The sequence below is a fragment of the Hypanus sabinus genome, chromosome 18, assembly GCF_030144855.1.
Source record: "Hypanus sabinus isolate sHypSab1 chromosome 18, sHypSab1.hap1, whole genome shotgun sequence".
NCBI lineage: Eukaryota > Metazoa > Chordata > Chondrichthyes > Myliobatiformes > Dasyatidae > Hypanus > Hypanus sabinus.
In genome coordinates this window covers 19,270,179-19,290,361 of record NC_082723.1, presented here as the reverse complement: position 1 = coordinate 19,290,361, position 20,183 = coordinate 19,270,179, and the positions used below count along the sequence as shown (strand labels likewise).

The following is a 20,183-nucleotide window of genomic DNA, read 5'->3' as shown; positions in this document are numbered from 1 at the left end:
AAGCTACAAGACCTACACAAAACCACATAGTTACATATAATTATAGTTAACATATAGTTACAACAGTGTAAACATTACCATAATTGATTAAAAAAAAAACACCATGGACACAGTAAAAATAGTCCAAAGATGTTACAAGACTATAAGTTAGAAAGAAACCACCACACAGTTTCCACAAGTCCTCAGGGCCCCGATAGACTTGTCATCCCACACAGGCGGCACTAATGAATACCCCCACTATGGACTTCCATGGCACCACCGGACCCAGCCTTGCAGACGCAGTACACTGTGAATGCGCCCCAACTGCAGCGGACTCCAAGTCCGTCGAACCTCCGACCATCCCTGCTGGCATATCTTCTTCCATAGTGATGTTATTTTGGATGACTTGTCCTGAACCCAGCATGTAAGTGCAGTTATGAAGAAACCATTGCAGCAGCACTACTTCCTTAGCAGTTTGTGAAGATTCAGCATGACACCTTTGGTAAACTTCACTGATGTGTGGTGGAGAGTATATTGACTGGCTGCATAACAGCCTGGCATGGAAACGACAATGTCCTTGAATGGAAAATCCTACAAAAAGTAGTGGATACACCCCAGTCCATCACAGGTAAAGTCCTCCCCGCCACTGAGCACATCTACACAAAATGCTGTCGCAAAAAAGTAGCAAACTTCATCAGGTACCCCCACCACTGTGGATATGCTCTTTTCTCTCTGGTACCATCAGGAGTAAAGTACTGCAGCCTCAGAAATTACACCTAGAGGTTCAGGAATAGTCATTACCCCTCAACCATCATGCTCTTGAACCAAAACGGATAACTTTCACTCAATTTCACTTGCCCATGAACCCACTTTCAAGGACTCTTCACCTTACGTTCTTGAAATTTATTGCTTGTTTATTATTATTCTTTCTTTCTTGTATTTGCAGTCTTTTGTCTTTTGCTCACTGGTTGAATGCCCAGTTAATGCAGTCTTTCATTCTGTTATGGTTATTATTCTATTATGGATTTATTGAGAAATCCTGCAAGAATCTCAGGGTTGTATATGGTTGCATATATGCACCTTGATAGTAAATTTACTTATGATTAGGCACAAGCTGCCTTCTCTAAGCTTTATGTGAATAGATCATTCATCGCAGTCGCTCAGTCTTCCATTTTCACCAGCAGACTTCCCTTCTTAGAGGACCATTCCAAAATCGGAGCCAGGTTTATTATCGCTGATGTATCTTGTGAAATGTTGTTTTGCAGCATTAGTACAGTGCCATACATAAAATTACTACAAATTACACTAAAAATATATTTTAAAAAGTGCAATAAAAGCAAAATAATGAGGTAGTGTTCATATCTTCATGGACCATTTGGAAATTTGGTGGGTGGGAAGAAGCTGTTCCTAAAATGTTGAACATAGGTTGCTGTACCACCTCATTGATGATAGTAATGAGAAGAGGGATATCCTGGATGGTGCGGGTCTTTATAATGGATGCCACCTTCTTGAGTCACAAGATGTCCTTGATGTTGTGAAGGCTGAGTTTACAACCGTCTACAGTTTTTTTTGATCTTGTGCACATGCACTTCCATACCAAACAAAGACATAACCAGTCAGAATGCTCTCTGCAGTACATCTGTAGAATTTTGCTGGAGTCTGTGGTATACTCACCCTGTGACATTTCTTGTGGTTTGGCTTTCAACAAACCATAAAAAATTGCAACATCTGCCCTCCTTATTTCTTTTTACCATGCCGGATCTAAATATGCCATCTGGCTGATACAGTTATTCATTGTACAGCTTGCAAATTGGTTCTGGGTGTGGTCATCTGGATATTGAGGAAACCAAAGACTCAAATAATGACTTTAAGAATTTCAGATAAGCTATCCTTACCACTTTATAGATGGAAACATAGAAAATAGGTGCAGGAGTAGGCCATTTGGCCTTCTAGCCTGCACTGCCATTCAGTATAATCATGGCTGATCATCCAACTCAGAGCCCTGTACCTGCTTTCTCTCCATACCCCCCCAATCCCTTTAGCCACAAGGGCCAAATCTAACTTCCTCTTAAATATAGCCAATGAACTGGCCTCAACTGTTTCCTGTGGCAGAGAATTCCACAGATTCACCACTCTCCGTGTGAAGAAGTTTTTCCTCATCTCGGTCCTAAAAGGCTTCCCCTTTATCCTTAAACTGTGATCCCTCGTTCTGGACTTACCCAACATCGGAAACAATCTGCCTGCATCTATCCTGTCCAATCCCTTTAGAATTTTATATGTTTCAATAAGATCCCCCCTCAATCTTCTAAATTCCAGTGAGTATAAGCCTAGTCGATCCAGTCTTTCTTCATATGAAAGTCCTGCCATCCCAGGAATCAATCTGGTGAACCTTCTCTGTACTCCCTCTATGGCAAGAATGTCTTTCCTTAGATTAGGGGACCAAAACTGCACACAATATTCTAGGTGCGGTCTCACCAAGGCCTTGTACAACTGCAGTAGAAACTCCCTGCTCCTGTACTCAAATCCTTCTGCTATGAATGCCAACATACCATTGCCTTTTTCACCGCCTGCTGTACCTGCATGCCCACCTTCAATGACTGGTGTACAATGACACCCAGGTCTCGTTGCATCTCCCCTTTTCCTGATCGGCCACCGTTCAGATAATCTGTTTTCCTGTTCTTGCAACCAAAGTGGATAACCTCACATTTATCCACATTAAATTGCATCTGCCATGAATTTGGCCACTCACCTAACCTATCCAAGTCACCCTGCATCCTTTTAGCATCCTCCTCACAGCTAACACCGCCGCCCAGCTTCGTGTCATCCGCAAACTTGGAGATGCTGCATTTAGTTCCCTCGTCTAAATCATTAATATGTATTGTAAACAGCTGGGGTCCCAGCACTGAGCCTTGCGATACTCCACTAGTTACTGCCTGCCATTCTGAAAAGGTCCCGTTTACTCCCACTCTTTGCTTCCTGTCTGCCAACCAATTCTCTATCCACATCAATACCATACCCCCAATGCCATGTGCTTTAAGTTTGCACACTAATCTCCTGTGTGGGACCTTGTCAAAAGCCTTTTGAAAATCTAAATATACCACATCTACTGGCTCTCCCCTATCCACTCTACTAGTTACATCTTCAGAAAATTCTATAAGATTCGTCAGACATGATTTTCCTTTCACAAATCCATGCTGACTTTGTCCGATGATTTCATCTCTTTCCAAATGTGCTGTTATCACATCTTTGATAACCAACTCTAGCATTTTCCCCACCACCGATGTCAGACTAACCGGTCTATAATTCCCCGGTTTCTCTCTCCTTCCTTTTTTAAAAAGTGGGGTTACATTAGCCACCCTCCAATCCTCAGGAACTAATCCAGAATCTAAGGAGTTTTGAAAAATTATCACTAATACATCTATTTCTAGGGCTACTTCCTTAAGCACTCTGGGATGCAGACCATCTGGCCCTGGGGATTTATCTGCCTTTAATCCCTTCAATTTACCTAACACCACTTCCCTACTAACATATATTTCCCTCAGTTCCTCCATCTCACTAGACCACCTGTCCTATACTATATCCAGAAGATTATTTATGTCCTCCTTAGTGAAGACAGAACCAAAGTAGTTATTCAATTGGTCTGCCATGTCTTTGTTCCCTATGATCAATTCATCTGTTTCTGACTGTAAAGGACCTACATTTGTCTTGACCAATCTTTTTCTTTTCACGTATCTATAAAAGCTTTTACAGTCAGTTTTTATGTTCCCTGCCAGCTTTCTCTCATAATCTTTTTTCCCTTTCCTAATTAAGCCCTTTGTCCTCCTCTGCTGGTCTCTGAATTTCTCCCAGTCCTCAGGTGTGCCGCTTTTTTTTTGCTAATTTATATGTTTCTTCTTTGGACTTGATATTATCCCTAATTTCCCTTATCAGCCACGGGTGCACTACCTTCCCTGGTTTATTCTTTTGCCAAACTGGGATGAACAATTGTTGTAGTTCATCCATGCGATCTTTAAATGCTTGCCATTGCATATCCACCGTCAACCCTTTAAGTATCATTTTCCAGTCTATCTTAGCTAATTCACGTCTCATACCTTCAAAGTTACCCTTCTTTAAGTTCAGAACCTTTGTTTCTGAATTAACTATGTCACTCTCCATCTTAATGAAGAATTCCACCATATTATGGTCACTCTTACCCAAGGGGCCTCGAATGACAAGATTGCTAACTAACACTTCCTCATTGCTCAATACCCAATCTAGAATGGCCTGCTCTCTAGTTGGTTCAGAAAACCATCCCACATACATTCCAAAAAATCCTCTTCCTCAGCACCCTTACCAATTTGGTTCACCCAATCTATATGCAGATCGAAGTCATCCATTATAACTACTGTTCCTTTTTTGCACGCATTTCTAATTTCCTGTTTAATGCCATTCCCAACCTCGCTACTACTGTTAGGTGGCTTGTACACAACTCCCACCAGCGTTTTCTACCCATATCGATTCCACGTCCTCCAGGCTAATGTCCTTCCTTTCTATTGCATTAATTTCCTCTCTAACCAGCAATGCTACCCCACCTCCTTTCCTGTCTATCCCTCCTGAATATTGAATATCCCTGGATGTTGAGCTCCCATCCTTGGTCACCCTGGAGCCATGTCTTTGTGATCCCAACTATATCATATTCATTAATAGCTATCTGCACATTCAATTCATCCACCTTGTTACGAATGCTCCTCGCACTGACACACAAAGCCTTCAGGCTTGTTTATACAACACTCTTAGCCCTTATACAATTATGTTGAAAAGTGGCCCTTTTTGCTTTTTGCCCTGGATTTGCCTGCCTGCCACTTTTACTTTTCACCTTGCTACTCTTTGCTTCTACCCTCATTTTACACCCCTCTGTCTCTCTGCACTTGTTCCCATCCCCCTGCCACATTAGTTTAAAGCCTCTTGAACAGCAGTAGCAAACGCTACCCCTAGGACATTGGTTCCAATCCAGCCCAGGTGCTGACCGTCCTATTTATACTGGTCCCACCTGCCCCAGAAATTTGAATCCCTCCCCCTTGCACCATTTTTCAAGCCACGTATTCATCTGAAATATCCTCCTATTTCTACTCTGACTAGCACGTGGCACTGGTAGTAATCCAGAGATTATTACCTTTGTGGTCTTACTTTTTAGTTTATCTCCTAACTCCCTAAATTCCCCTTGTAGGGCCTCATCCCGTTTTTTACCTATATCGTTGGTACCTATGTGCACTACGACTATTGGCTGTTCACCCTCCCATTCCAGAATGTCCTGCAGCCACTCAGAGACATCCTTGACCCTTGCACCAGGGAGGCAACATACCATCCTGGAGTCTCTTTTGTGGCCGCAGAAATTGTCCCCTTACAATCGAATCCCCTATCACTATAGCTCTCCCATTCCTTTTCCTTCCCTCCTGTGCCGCAGAGACACCCATGGTGCAAAGAACTTGGCTGCTGCTGCCTTCCCCGATGAGACATCTCCCCCAACAGTATCCAAAAAAGTATATCTGTTTAGGAGGGAGATGACCTCAGGGGACTCCTGCACTACCTGCCTACTGCTTCCCTTTCTGCCTGTGTAGCCTTTACCTGTGGTGTGGCCAACTCACTGAACGTGCTATTCACGACTTTCTCAGCATCGCGGATGCTCCAGTCTGAATCCAATCGCAGCTCCAGTTGCTCAATGCGGTCTGCCAAGAAGCAGCAGTTGGACACACTTCCTGCACACATAGTCGTCAGGGACACTGAAAGTATCCCTGATTTCCTACATGCTGCAGGATGAACAAACCATGGGGCCGATCTCAGCTGCCATGACCTACCCAATACTTGCCTCAACTTTTGAAACTTTCTCCTTTGAAAGGAACTTACCCGGCCTTGCCTCACTTGGAGTGAAGCTTGTCCTCAGCCTCTTCTTGTCAAAGCCTCAAATCTCCACTCCTTCACTGGCCGCTCCACTTGAGCTACCCCTCATATTTATTTGTTTGAGCTTTTCAAACTGCTTGGTCACCTGACCTCGATTGCCCAATCAGCTGCTTTCTGCTGAGTCTGAGCCATTCAAATCTCGATTGTCTAATCAACAGCTTTCTACTGGTTAGAGATTAGGAATTATGTTGGGTCCAATTCAAGAGCATCTATCTACCTGCAGTGTTACAATCACTTCCCTCTTTCCACAGATTCTGTCTGAGCTATTGAGCATTTTCTGCATTTTTTGTTTTAGTTCAAATGTCACTTCATAAAAACAGCTAATATATTATCTAATAAATAACAATGACTTTAGTTTTTAAACCATGTGAAAAGTTAGACAAATATTCATTTGGTCTAAGACCAGTTTCAAGGTTTTGACCTTCAGGAAGTGATTTTTTAGCTATTCTTAATTATGCCCCAGGCACTTTGAGTGAACTGCAGTCTACTAGTATTTCTAAAAGGTATGTTGTTTATTTTCTATATAGCCCTTGAGATTTTAGCATACAGGAATTGTTACCGGAAGAATTATATATGATGAGCATGATTAAGAGCACACCTGTTACTGAGACATGTAACGTACCATATTAATTAAGTGATGCACATCTCCACTGACACATTGTGTTGTAATTGCTTGCTTAAAATTATTTTTACAAGGTTCTTACAGCAGCATTGTGTGTATATTCTTATTTCACTGTCCTTTGTGAATCCTAGCTATCACACATTGCTTACTGCTCTATGATTTAATTATGATTATTACTTTGAAATTAGCAGGATGAACACTTGTCGTTGGTGCACGCCTCAACACCAGTCAACTTCCGAATTTCTACGCAGTTACAGTTCTGAGGTGCTCTCATCAGAGGAGCTAAAAGCTGCCAATGAAGATCTTTGTTACTGCCTAGAATGTGTAGTGGAGTATCACAGAGCCCGTGATGAACTTCCGGAGGCGCACAAGGTAATGGAAAAAGTTTATTTAAAGTCATGTGATTTTGGGAGCTCTTTGAAATCTATACTATTAAACAGACAAGTGCAAATAATAGAACCAAGTGCAAATTTAGTCTTTTTTTTAAACATGGCCTGACAAAGTTATAATCATAGGCTTGTGCCTTGCCTAAAGCGCAGAGCTTGCAACGGTGCTTTGGTCTGTTTGACTTAGCTGTTACAGGCTAAATTTCATGGACCATTGTGGGGGGGGGGGGGGGTGGTGCTGGTATCTGCAGAAAACCTGATGGACATGCACTTTCCAATTATAATTGTGGTGAAAGTAGCTATGGGGAAAGGGGCATAAGCCAGATGCAGTTAATTTTTTTGATCTGGATCTCTAGACTGTTAATAATGTACAAAGGAGGTGTAAACAGTGTTATTTTAGCAGTTTGCTATACTGCTTGAGACAAGAAGTCTGGTCTTAGTTTTTGTACCTATTGAAGTAGAAATTTTAGCAGAATAAACTTTTAAAAATAAAAATTGGATCACTGACTGGCTCACTGATGTGGTTGATGGCAGAAGGCAAGGTTTTTTTTGGCTGAGCTCTGATATTTTGGATATTTCCTGCAACACTTACTATGAGTATCACATTTTGAAATGGAATATTTATATAATGTAAAGAGCTGCACATATACCATACCATCTTGGATGAAAGGATAATCTTGACTTCTTACCTCCACTCCAAACTATCTCCTTAAATCCTTTCAAACTTACTTCTGGGAGACTTCCGGTGGCTGTAATGGAGTAGGTTGCAGTAGCTACGTGCTCCGAAATTATTCGCTTACTTTGCTGTTTAAACCTATCTTGGCGAGAGCACCATGAGCACCACGAGTAGAAAACACTCTTTAAAAAAAGAGGCTACTTTAGAGACTTTGACTGAAATGTTTCAACAAATGTCAGAGAGACTTGAAAAATTGGTTAAACTGGATGACTTGGAATCCAAGTTTGACTTTTACAGAATTCCTTCGACCTGGTTAAATCTGAATTGAAAATGCTTAATTGGAAACTTGGAAGTATACAGCAGACTATGAATGACCATGAAATTCGTATTAAGCTACACGAAGAATCTCTGCCATATCGAAGGATATCGAAGAATACAAGAAAATTTCTAAGGAACAACTTAAAAAATACGACGCGTTACTGAAGAAACTTACAGGTTTGGAGACCAGGAACTGAAGGTGCAATATCAGAATTCTTGGGCTTCCTGAAAAACTGGAGGGTAACCAACCTATCGATTTTTGTGCACAAATGCTGAAAGATTTATTCCCTGATATATTATCAGAACTACCACATTTTGAGCGTGTTCACCGAGTTACCCCACCTAATTGGGATCCTGCCAAACCTTGTTCTATTATCATTCGCTTTTATGACTATCAGATTAAAGAACAGATCCTTCATGAATCGAAGAAACGCATATTACAATTTCATGATCAACAGTTTCGAATCGTTCAAGATTATCCACCGGAAGTTCTAAGAGCTAGACAGGCTTTTAAAGAGGTCATGTCTGATCTTTTTAAGCTTGGCTGTCACCTTTCTCTCAGAGATCCGTGTAAACTCAAGGTTACTACTGTTATGAACCCCGTAACTGGGTCACTTACCAGCAAAGATAGAGAGGTCCGTTGAAGTCTGATGGTACTATTTTTAATAGTATTTATTAGTAAAAATACATAAAAATAATATCAATGCAAATATACAGATAATATACGTCGTCAATACTAAACCTAAAAGTGCGGGTGTAATAATAATCAATAAGAAATTAGCTCTATCGTTGTCTAGGGGATAATGTATTGTCCGATGGAAAGTCACTCAGTTCATTCAGACTGCAGCCTTTGGTTGGAGTAAGCGAGAGATTTTTAGAAACTTGCCAGCTTTTCCTTTTTATGATTTCGATCCTTCGAGACTTCCGTTGGTGTGGCTGGTCACTTGTGGCCTCTCCTTTAGCTAAGCCGTTCTTCCGTGGTAAGGCCCCAATTCTAGGCAAAGGGAAAGGACGCATGCGAGCCCCCCACCGGCTGTCGCTATTAAACGCTGTCACGAGATTTCTAGCGTTTCTCCTGGTGCGTCTGAAGGGGTTGTTCCCCAGACCCTCTTTTATCCTTACTCACGGGGTCTCAGATGTCAGTCAGGTTGGGATGATGCAATCCCTCAACCAGCCCACTCTGGTCATCCCCTGAGGGCTTCAATGAATAGTACAGTACTCAATACACAATTCCGTCTCCAAGAGACAATGGCTGTTATCCATGGCTTTGTTTTCGCTGAGGCCAAGACACATTCCAAAAGCTTGAGGATTCTCTCTCATTTCCTGGGTCCCAGACCCAAATTAATAGCGATCTTGCGATTCTCAAAAAGGAGGGGGCTACTTTGTACCCTTCGGCCCCTCAGAGTTGTGGCACATTCGTAACACTACTTCTGATAATAAGGTTTCTTGGTTTACGAAGCCTGAAGAGGCTAAGAAATTTTTATATAGTCTCCATGCTTAAATTCAACCTTGAATATTTCTCTTTATGCTAAATGTTTTAATTTCAGCTGTTCAAGTAATTGGCGCTTTGTTGATAACAAGGTTTCTTGGTTTAAGAAGTCTTAATCATTTGTTTGATTAATTTGCGCCTTGCTATCTTTCAAACTATGCAAAGTGTACAGGCAGACTGCATCCATTTTCTCTTTTGCTGATTTCCGCCTTTATATGGGTCCTCTAATGTTACTTTTTTGCTGCTCTTTTTAAACAATACGTTATATTCTCTCAGTGTTATGTTGATTTTTACCTTCCGTTTAGTAATTTGACTGAAAGTAATTATGTAGAGTGTACATGTAGTAATTACTGAGGAATGAAACTATAAGGTGTTTTGCTTTACTTTAAATTAACTCAGATTTTTCCTATCTTTTGATTATTTATATACCTTTTGGTCTTTTACTGTTTTTTAATAGTATACAATATTCTATATTTCTTATTGCTGGATTTTGGTTTTTTTCATTATTTTACCATTTTGTCATTTTTTTTCTCCCTTGAATGCCTTAAATTAGTCATGTAGGAAGTTATCTAAACCGCTGTGGCGACCCACTTCCTAGCGCACTCGAACCGGCTCACAAATAGCCAGCGCGCTGGCACAAAGGCCAGTCCCAAAAGGGCGCCAGGTCTGCTTCACCAACAAAGGGAAAAGCCTGTGCGGGACTGTGAGTACGTGCCCCTTACAGCATCCGCGCCCGGGGAGGGCGGGATCAGGGAGGCTTTAAAGCGAAGCCGCAAAGTTCAAATAAAATCTTCTTTAACTGCAGTTTACCGACTCCGTGTCGTTATTTCAGCGCTGCGTGTAGCACACTGCTACAATTGGTGACCCCGACGGCCCAAACTATATTTGGACCGGAGATGAACGATGCCGCATCTGTTCATGCGGTTTCGTTGAAACTGCCAAGCTTCTGGACGCTGCGATCTCACCTCTGGTTCCAGCAAGCAGAAGCCCAATTCCACGTTCGGCAGATAACCTCAGAGGACACATGTTACTACTACGTGGTGAGCTCCCTCAACCAGGACACAGCAGCCCAGTTTGAGGAGTTCGTACAGTCCCCCCCCCCCCCCCCAGCGGACAGCAAGTACACGGAATTCAAAGCCCTGCTCATAAGGACTTTCAGACTCTCGCGGCATGAGCGGGCTGCCTGTTTACTGCACCTGGATGGCTTGGGAGACAGACCTCCATTGGCTTTAATGAATGAGTTGTTGTCTCTGGCCGGCGGACACAAACCCTGCCTCATGTTTGAGCAGGCATTCCTGGAGCAGCTGCCCGAGGATGTACGCCTGCTGCTGTCCGACGCGGATTTCAGCGACCCCCCCGGAAGGTGGCGGCCCGGGCGGACTTGCTGTGGAACGCCAAGAAGGTGAGTGGGGCGTCCGTCGCACAGATCACCAAGCCACGCTCCCAGCAGCAAACCAGACCAGGCCCGGCCACAGAGCCCACTAACCCCAGAGGCAGGGGTGAGGAGCCCAACGAACAATGGTGCTTCTACCACCGGCAGTGGGATGCTGGAGCCTGCCCTGCAAGTTCCCAGGAAACGCCAGGGCCAGCCGCCGCTGATGGCTATGGCGGCTGGCCATCGGGATAGCCTCCTGTATGTGTGGGACAAGAGGTCGAGACGTCGTTTTTTGGTCGACACCGGTGCCGAGATCAGTGTCTTACCTCCGACGAGTTACAACACCCGCAACAGGGCACTGGGTCCCCCCCCGAGGGCCACGAACGGCAGCACAGTAAGGACCTATGGCACCCGTACAGTGCAGCTACAGTTCGGCTCCAGCCGGTTCGCGTGGGACTTCACACTGGCCGCCGTAGCCCAACCACTTCTGGGTGCAGATTTTTTGCGGACAGGGGGTTGGAGACCATGCGGCGACTACCGCAGGCTGAACGAGGCTACCACACCGGACCGCTACCCTGTGCCGCACATTCAGGACTTTGCAGCAAACCTGCACGGCGCACGGATCTTCTCCAAGGTAGACCTCGTCCGAGGGTACCATCAAATCCCGATGCATCCGGACAACGTCCCCAAAACGGCACTCATCACCTCGTTCGGCCTTTTCGAGTTCCTCCACATGCCGTTCGGCCTGAAGAATGCTGCACAGATGTTCCAGCGGTTAATGGATGCGGTGGGACGTGACCTAGACTTCGCATTCATCTATTTGGACGACATCCTCATAGCCAGCAGCAATCATCAGGAGCGTCTGTCCCACCTCCGTCAACTCTACACCCAACTGAGTGAGTACGGTCAAACAATCAACCCGGCCAAATGCCAGTTCAGGCTCGACACCATTAACTTCCTGGGCCACAGGATTACTAAAGACGGGGCAACCCCTCTGCCCACTGAGGTAGACGCAGTCCGCCATTTCCCCCGACCCACCATAATCAAAGGCCTTCAGGAATTCGTAGGTATGGTAAATTTCTACCACCGCTTCCTCCCTTCAGCTGCCTGAATCATGCGCCCCCTGTTCGCCCTGATGTCAGGTCTGGACAAGGACATTACCTGGGACGAGGAGTCTGCCGCCGCTCTCATTAAAACAAAAGAAGCCTTGGCAAATGCCGCGATGCTAGTGACCCCAGCATGGGCGTCCCTACCGCCCTCACAGTGGACGCATCTAACACGGCAGTCGGTGGGGTTCTGGAGCAACTCATAGTGGGTCGCTGGCAACCCCTGGCGATTTTCAGCAAACACCTGCGGCCACCCGAGCTCAAATACAGTGCTTTCGACCGGAAACTGCTGGCGCTATACCTGGCAATCCAGCATTTCAGGTACTTCTTAGAAGGTAGGCCCTTCACCGCGTTCACGGACCACAAGCCGCTTACCTTTACGTTCACGAAGGTGTCCGATCCCTGGTCGTCCCGCCAGCAGCGCCATCTATCCTACATCTCTGAATACACAACGGATGTCCGGCACGTCTCGGGTAAGGACAATGTTGTGGCGGGCGTGCTCTCTCGCCCTAACATTCATGCCCTTTCCCAAGGGGTAGACTTTGAGGCGCTGGCAGAGGCGCTGCAGGCAGACGAGGAGATCCCGAGTTATAGAACCGCAGTCTCCGGTTTGCAGCTCCAGTACCTCCCGTAGGTCCAGGTGAGAGGACCCTACTCTGTGACGTCGCCACCGGCCAGCCCTGTCCCATCGTCCCGGCACCTTGGCGGCGACGCGTTTTGGACTCCATTCATAACTTAGCGCACCCCTCCATCAGGACAACCGTCCGGATGGTCTCCAGCAGGTTCGTTTGGCATGGACTCCACAAGCAGGTCAGTGAATGGGCCAGAATGTGCACGCACTGCCAGACGGCCAAGGTGCAGCGGCACACCAAAGCTCTGCCGCAGCAGTTCCACCCCACCCACCGGCGTTTCGACCACATTCATGTGGATATCGTGGGCTCCCTGCCAGTGTTGCGCGGATCCTGACTATCGTGGACTGGTTCACAAGATGGCCAGAGGCAATCCCACTCACCGACACCACCTCCGAATCTTGCGCCCGGGCACTGATCGCCACCTGGGTGTCCCGCTTTGGTGTACCGGCCCACATTACTTCTGACAGAGGTGCCCAGTTCACCTCCAGCCTGTGGTCAGCTATGGCCAGCCTTTGGGGACACAGCTGCACCACACCACTGCCTACCACCCACAGTCGAACGGCCTGGTGGAGCGTTTCCACCGTCACCTAAAGTCGGCTCTCATGGCCTGCCTGAGAGGAGCTAACTGGGTGGACGAACTTCCCTGGGTCCTACTCGGCATCTGCACGGCGCCCAAAGACGATCTGCACGCCTTGTCGGCCGAGTTGGTGTACGGCGCACCCCTGGTCGTCCCCGGGAAGTTCATACCGGCCCCAAGGGGGCAAGAGGAAGAACCTGCAGCAGTCCTGGGCAGACTACGCGAGAGGCTCGGTGACCTGGCTCCCATACCCACTTTGCAGCATGGGCAGAACCCGACCTGCATACCCAAAGACCTGCAGAACTGTAAGTTTGTGTTTGTACAAAGGGGCGGGCATTGGCCACTGCTGCAACGGCCCTACGAGGGGCCGTTTACTGTGCTCAGGAACAAGGGGTCCACGTTCGTGCTGGACGTTGGGGGGAGAGAGGAGGTTTTCACGGTGGACCTACTCAAACCAGCCCATGTGGACTTGGCGCAACCGGTCAAGTTTCTGGCACCGCAGCGCAGAGGCTGACCTCCCAAACAGGGTCCGGCCCAGACTGTGGACATTGGGGGGTGTATCGCCAGTTCTGTGGGGGGGGGGGGGGGGGGGGTTATGTGGCGACCCACTTCCTAGCGCACTCGAACTGGCTCACAAATAGCCAGCGCGCTGGCACAGAGGCCAGTCCCAAAAGGGCGCCAGGTCTGCTTCACCAACAAAGGGAAAAGCCTGAGCGGGATTGTGAGTACGTGCCCCCTACAGCATCTGCGCCTGGGGAGGGCGGGATCAGGGAGGCTTTAAAGCGAAGCCACGGTTATTTGTTTCTTTGCTCCTTTTTTTTTGCACCCGCAAGTATATGTTTTCCTTATTGATTTTCCTTATTTGATTTTATTGTCTTTCCTTTTTACCAAGACTAATACTTATATTTTCCCATGGTGTTTTTTTCGTAAATGACGAACTTATTTACTTTGATATTTTGTTTTTGTATATATATATTTACAATCGTTTGTTCAGCACAGCTATACATATATATTTTCTGGAGCCACCAGAGTTTTGGGTTGGGTACGTTAGAATTAGTCTTCAGCCTCCCTTGGCTGATTTCTCTCTTTGGGGGGAGGGTGGGGGGAAATGGGTTCTTCCAGAAAGCTGATTGGATGTTTTTACTGTTTTAGTTACTCGCTATCTACGTGTCTGTGATGACCTTTTATACATTACTAAGGATACTTGATTGATTCTTTTATTAATATACTCAGTTTTAATGTGAAATGTCTAAATAATAACCCTGTTAAACGAAATAAGATTTTCTCATGTATCTGGAGACTTAAAACTCGTATAATCTTTCTTCAAGAAACCGATATTCGTAAAGATATTTCACGTTCTTTCAAAGGATGGAAGGGTATACATTTTCACTCACCCTCTCCATCTAGATCGAGAGGCGTCTCTATCCTGTTTAATCAGAATGTATCCTTTATTCAACATAATGAAATTTCTGATACAAATGGCCGCTTTGTTATTGTTTCGGGTAGTCTTGAAAATAAACTAATGGTATTTGTGAATGTTTATGCTCCAACTACAGATGACTCCTTGTTCTTTGAACATCTTTTCTCTTTTCTGCCTGATTTGAATCAGTATTCCTTAGTGATGGGTGGAGATTTTAATTTTTGGTTTGACCCTATATTAGACCTGTTATGAATGTACCACTGCTCTGAGGGGCCGAAGGGTGCGGGGTAGCCCCCTCCTTTGTGAGAATTGCAAGATCACTGTTGGGTTGGTTCAAGGGGCCCAGGAAATGAGAGAGGGACGTGCAGAATGTCTCGTTTCCCCGGCGATGTAAAGCTACGGGACATGGCCATTGTCTCTGGAAGGTGAAGTGTGGATTGGAGACTACGTGAACGCCCTCAGGCAAAGTGGGCTGGTTGAGGGAGAGATTGCATCACCCCCAACCTGATTGACATCTACGACCCTGCGAGTCAGGATAAAAGAAGGTCTGTAGGAACAGCCCCTCAGACGCACCAGAAGAAACGTTAAGCGACCACGTAACAGCAGGAAGTCATCTGAAGGAGGCCATGTGCGTTCAGTTCCGTTGCTGGAATTCGTGGCTGGAACCACGGAAAACGGCTTTTAGCTAACAACGGGGAAACCCACTCCCCTGACTCAACGGATTGGCATCCTAAAAGACCTGGGCAAGTTTTAAACAGCCGCTCTCTTAAACCCAAAACGCTGCAGCGTGAACGAACTAACAGTAACTGTTATATTTCCATCAGACAATACATTATCCCCTAGTCAACGATAGAGCTATTTCTTATTGGTTATTATTATACCCGCGCTTTAGATTTAGTATTGACGGCGTATATTATCTGTATGTTTGCATTACTCTTATTTTTTGTGCACCTTTATCAATAAATACTTTTAAAAATAGTACCATCAGACTTCATCTTTGCTGGTAAGTGACCCAGTTACGGGGTTTCGTAACAGACCACTCTTCAAGTAAAACCCCTGTCACTAATAAATCAGTCCTACTCTTTAAATCTTTTCTATTTCAATGTGGTATTCTCAACATGTGGTGTTTTTTTGCACCCCCAAGGAAAGGAATATTCATATTTCTCTCAGGTTCATCATATGTACTCTTGGATTGACTACTTTTTTATAGATAGTGTAACGAACCCCGTAACTGGGTTACTTACCAGCAAAGATAGAGGCGTCTGTTGGAGTCTGATGATACTATTTTTAATGGTATTTATTAGTAAAAATACACAAAAATAATATCAATGCAAATATACAGATAATATACGTCATCAATACTAAACCTAAAAGTGCAGGTGTAATAATAATCAATAAGAAATTAGCTCTATCGTTGTCTAGGGGATAATGAATTGTCCGATGGAAATATAAAGTTTGTTTCAGTTCACACAGGCTGCCGTCATTTGTTTGTCGCTGTGTTGCAATTGTTGGAGAGAGAGAGAGAGAAATAGAAGAATAACTTGCCGACTTTCCTTGGTACGATCTTGATCCGTATCCGTCCTTTAGCTAGACCGTTCCGTGGAGGACTCGCCACCCAGGCAAGGATGGACACACACACAAGCCCCCCACCGGTCTCATACATTTCTCCTGGTGTGTCTGAGGGGTGTTTCCCCAGACCCTCCTTTTATCACAGGGTCTCATGTCAATCAGGTTGGGATGATGCAATTCCTCAACCAGACCACTCTGGTTGTCCCCTGAGAGGTTTCAATGAATAGTACAGTACTCAATACCCAATTCCTTCTCCAAGAGACAATAGCAGTAATCAGCGGTTCCGTTCCGCTTATGTCAGGAGACATTCTACCTTGTTGTGTATTCTGTCTCTCTCTCTCTCTCTCTCTCGCTCTCGCTCTCTCTCATTTCCTGACATGCTGTGTATCTCTCTCATCTCCTGGGTCTCATACCCGAAATACTAGCAATCTTGTGGTTCTCAAAAAGGAGGGGCGACTTTGCACCCTTGGCCCCTCAGAGTTGCTCCACATTCGTAACAATAGAAACTTGCTTCCACTGGTATGATCCTGTGATTATAAAGGAGATTGCTTTGTCTGATCATGCACCTGTGCTTCTGGCTTTAAGATCACCTGTTTACTCTGTACCAAATAGAAGTTGGCGTTTTAGCTTAGCATTGTTGTCTGATAAAAATTTTCTAAAGATTTTGGAAAACCATTTTACTTTTTTCTTTAAAGAAAATTTTAAAGGAGATACTGCTGGTATTATAGTCTGGGATACTTTTAAAGCATATATTCATGGAGAAATTATCTCTTACTCTACCTATATAAAGAAAAAAGCTCACAAAGAAAGGTCTGATGTAGCAGCGATGTTAAAAGATCTTGATTGAAAGTATGCCCTATCTCTAGATCCAAGTATATATAATAAGCGGATTGAAATCCAATCCAAGTATAATCTTCTGCGGACTTACCCAATTGAACGACAGCTCTTGAGAGATAAAACTCAATTTTGCATTCATGGGGATAGAACAGATAGTTTATTAGCCAATCGCTTAAAATCTTTCACAGTTAATCGTCAAATCACAGAAATTTTTAAAGATAATGGTACTAAGATATCCGACCGTTCTGAAATTAACAACGTATTTAAAGACTTTTACCTTAAGTTGTATCAGTCTGACTCTTCTTCAGATGATACCTATATGAATGCTTTTTTCAGTAATATCAACATTCCTACATTGTCTGCAGATAGCCTAATACAGTTAGATCAGCCTATTTCCAATGAAGAAGTGGTTGAGGCTATACGTGCTTTACATTCTGGTAAGACCCCAGGACCTGATGGTTTCCCTGGGGAGTTTTATAAAACTTTCACTACGTTACGTGCACCTTATTTAAACTCTGTTTTATCAGAGTCCTTTAATATAGAACATAGAATAGTACAGCACATTACAGGCCCTTCAGCCTACAATGTTGTGCCGACCCTCAAATCCTGCCTTCCATATAACCCCCACCTTAAATTCCTCCATATACTGTCGTGGTTTCTCGTGCCCCACAAACGACCAGGAGACGCAGAAGATTCTTCAAGAAGGGTTAAACTTTAATTTGCAAATCAAAGCTGAGACAGTCATTGAGCTAGTCGCTGATTGCCCACCGATCCTTGTACATAGCATTTTTTATAGCAATCTCCTGGTTTAGTTGTATTAGCATATCCAATCGGTCTATAGTTGCGTATCACAAGTACATCCACCACTATTGTTTCTACCTATTGATTTAATCATATTCTAATCTACATCTCTTAGCTACCTCTTATTAACACACCAAAATCATGTTCTAATCTACATCTCTTAGCTACCTCTCATTAACACACCTTTGTCTTCTACATTCAATTGGATACTTGCATAGCAAATAGCATGTTCAGAGCTGACTACATAGTTTTGGTTACACAGCAAACAATGCAACTTTTATACTCCAAATACTTTTATACTTTTAATACCTGTCTAGTAGTCTCTTAACTTCACCAGTGTATCTGCCTCCACCACTGATTCAGGCAGTGCATTCCACGCACCAACCACTCTCTAAGTGAAAAACCTTCTTTTAATATCCCCCTTGAACTTCCCTCCCCTTACCTTAAAGCCATATCCTCTTGTACTGAGCAGTGGTGCCCTGGGGAAGAGGCGCTGGCTGTCCACTCTTATCTATTCCTCTTAATATCTTGTACACCTCTATCATGTCTCCTTTCATCCTCCTTCTCTCCATAGAGTAAAGCCCTAGCTCCCTTAATCTCTAATCATAATCCATACCCTCTAAATCAGGCAGCATCCTGGTAAATCTCTGTACCCTTTCCAATGCTTCCACATCCTTCCTATACTGAGGCGACCAGAACTGGACACAGTATTCCAAGTGTGACCTAATTATAGAGCTGCATCATTACGTTGCGTTTCTTAAACTCTGTCCCTCAACTTACGAAAGCTAATACCCCATAAGCTTTCTTAACTACCCTATCTACCTGTGAGGCAACTTTCAGGGATCTGTAGACATGTACCCCCAGATCCCTCTGCTCCTCCACATTACCAAGTATCCTGTCATTTACTTTGTACTCTGCCTTGGAGTTTGTCCTTCCAAAGTGTACCACCTCACATTTCTCCAGGTTGAACTCCATCTGCCACTTCTCAGCCCACTTCTGCTCCTATCAATGTCTCTCTGCAATCTTTGACAATCCTCTAAACTATATGCAACACCACCAACCTTTGTGTCATCTGCAAACTTGCCAACCCACCCTTCTACCCCCACATCCAGGTCGTTAATAAAAATCACAAAAAGTAGAGATCCCAGAACAGATCCTTGTGGGACAGCACTAGTCACAACCCTCCAATCTAAAGGTAGTCCCTCCACCACGACCCTCTGCCTTCTGCAGGCAAGCCAATTCTGAATCCACCTAGCCAAACTTCCCTGGATCCCATGCCTTCTGACTTTCTGAATAAGCCTACCATGTCAAATACCTTACTAAAATCCATGTACATCACATCCACTGCTCTACCCTCATCTATATGCCTGGTCACCTCCTCAAAGAACACAGGCTTGTTAGACACGATCTGCCCTTCACAAAGTCATGCTGACTGTTACTAATCAGACCATGATTCTCTAAATGCTCATAGATCCTATCTCTAAGAATCTTTTCCAGCAGCTTTCCCACCAGAGGCGTAAGGCTCACTGGTCTATAATTACTTGGACTATCCCTACTACCTTTTTTGAATAAGGGGACAACATTTGCCTCCTTCCAATCCTCCGGTATCATTCCGGTGGACAACAAGGACATAAAGATCCTAGCCAGAGGTTCAATCTCTTCCCTTGCCTCGTGGAGCAGCCTGGGGAATATTCCGTCAGGCCCCGGCGACTTACCCCTCCTAATGTATTTTAACAACTCCAACACCTTCTCTCCCTTAATATCAACATGCTCCAGAAAATCTACCTCACTCATATTGTCCTCACCGTCATCAAGTTCCCTCTCAGTGGTGAATACAGAAGAGAAGTATTCATTGAGGACTTCGCTCACTTCCACAGCCTCCAGGCATATCTTCCCACTTTTATCTCTAATCAGTCCTACCTTCACACCTGTCATCCTTTTGTTCTTCATATAATTGAAGAATGCCTTGGGGTTTTCCTTTACCCTACTCGCCAAGGCCTTCTCATGCCCCCTTCTTGCTCTTCTCAGCCCCTTCTTAAGCTCCCTTCTTGCTACCCTATATTCCTCAATAGACCCATCTGATCCTTGCTTCCTAAACCTCATGTATGCTGCCTTCTTCCATCTGACTAGATTTTCTACCTCGCTTGTCACCCATGGTTCCTTCACTCTACCGTTCTTTATCTTCCTCACCGGGACAAATTTATCCCTAACATCCTGCAAAAGATCCTCAAACATCGACCACATGTCCATAGTACATTTCCCTGCAAAAACATCATCCCAATTCACACCCGCAAGTTGTAGCCTCATAATTTGCCCTTCCCCAATTAAAAATTTTTCCTGTCCTCTCTGATTCTGTCCTTTTCCATGATAATGCTAAAGGTCAGGGAGCGATGATCACTGTCCCCCAGATGCTCACCCACTGACAGATCTGTGACCTGACCCGGTTCGTTACCTAATAC

At 44.7% G+C, this 20,183-nt stretch overlaps 1 protein-coding gene across 6 annotated transcripts in view; it reads left to right on the top strand.

Annotated features, from left to right (window-relative positions):
- Positions 1–20,183, top strand: part of setx (senataxin) — a 124,627-nt gene that overhangs the window by 20,691 nt on the left and 83,753 nt on the right. For 3 of the 6 annotated variants that reach the window (XR_009516458.1, XM_059993782.1, XM_059993781.1), the window contains one exon: positions 6,727–6,910. The exons of 1 other annotated variant lie outside the window; for it this stretch is intronic. Coding sequence is in view for 4 of the 5 variants with exons in the window: in XM_059993782.1 (XP_059849765.1) it covers positions 6,731–6,910 (180 nt within the window). In the remaining variant the exon portion in view is untranslated. The remainder of the gene's footprint in view (positions 1–6,726; positions 6,911–20,183) is intronic. 2 more of the 6 variants (XM_059993783.1, XM_059993784.1) reach the window with 1 other exon arrangement.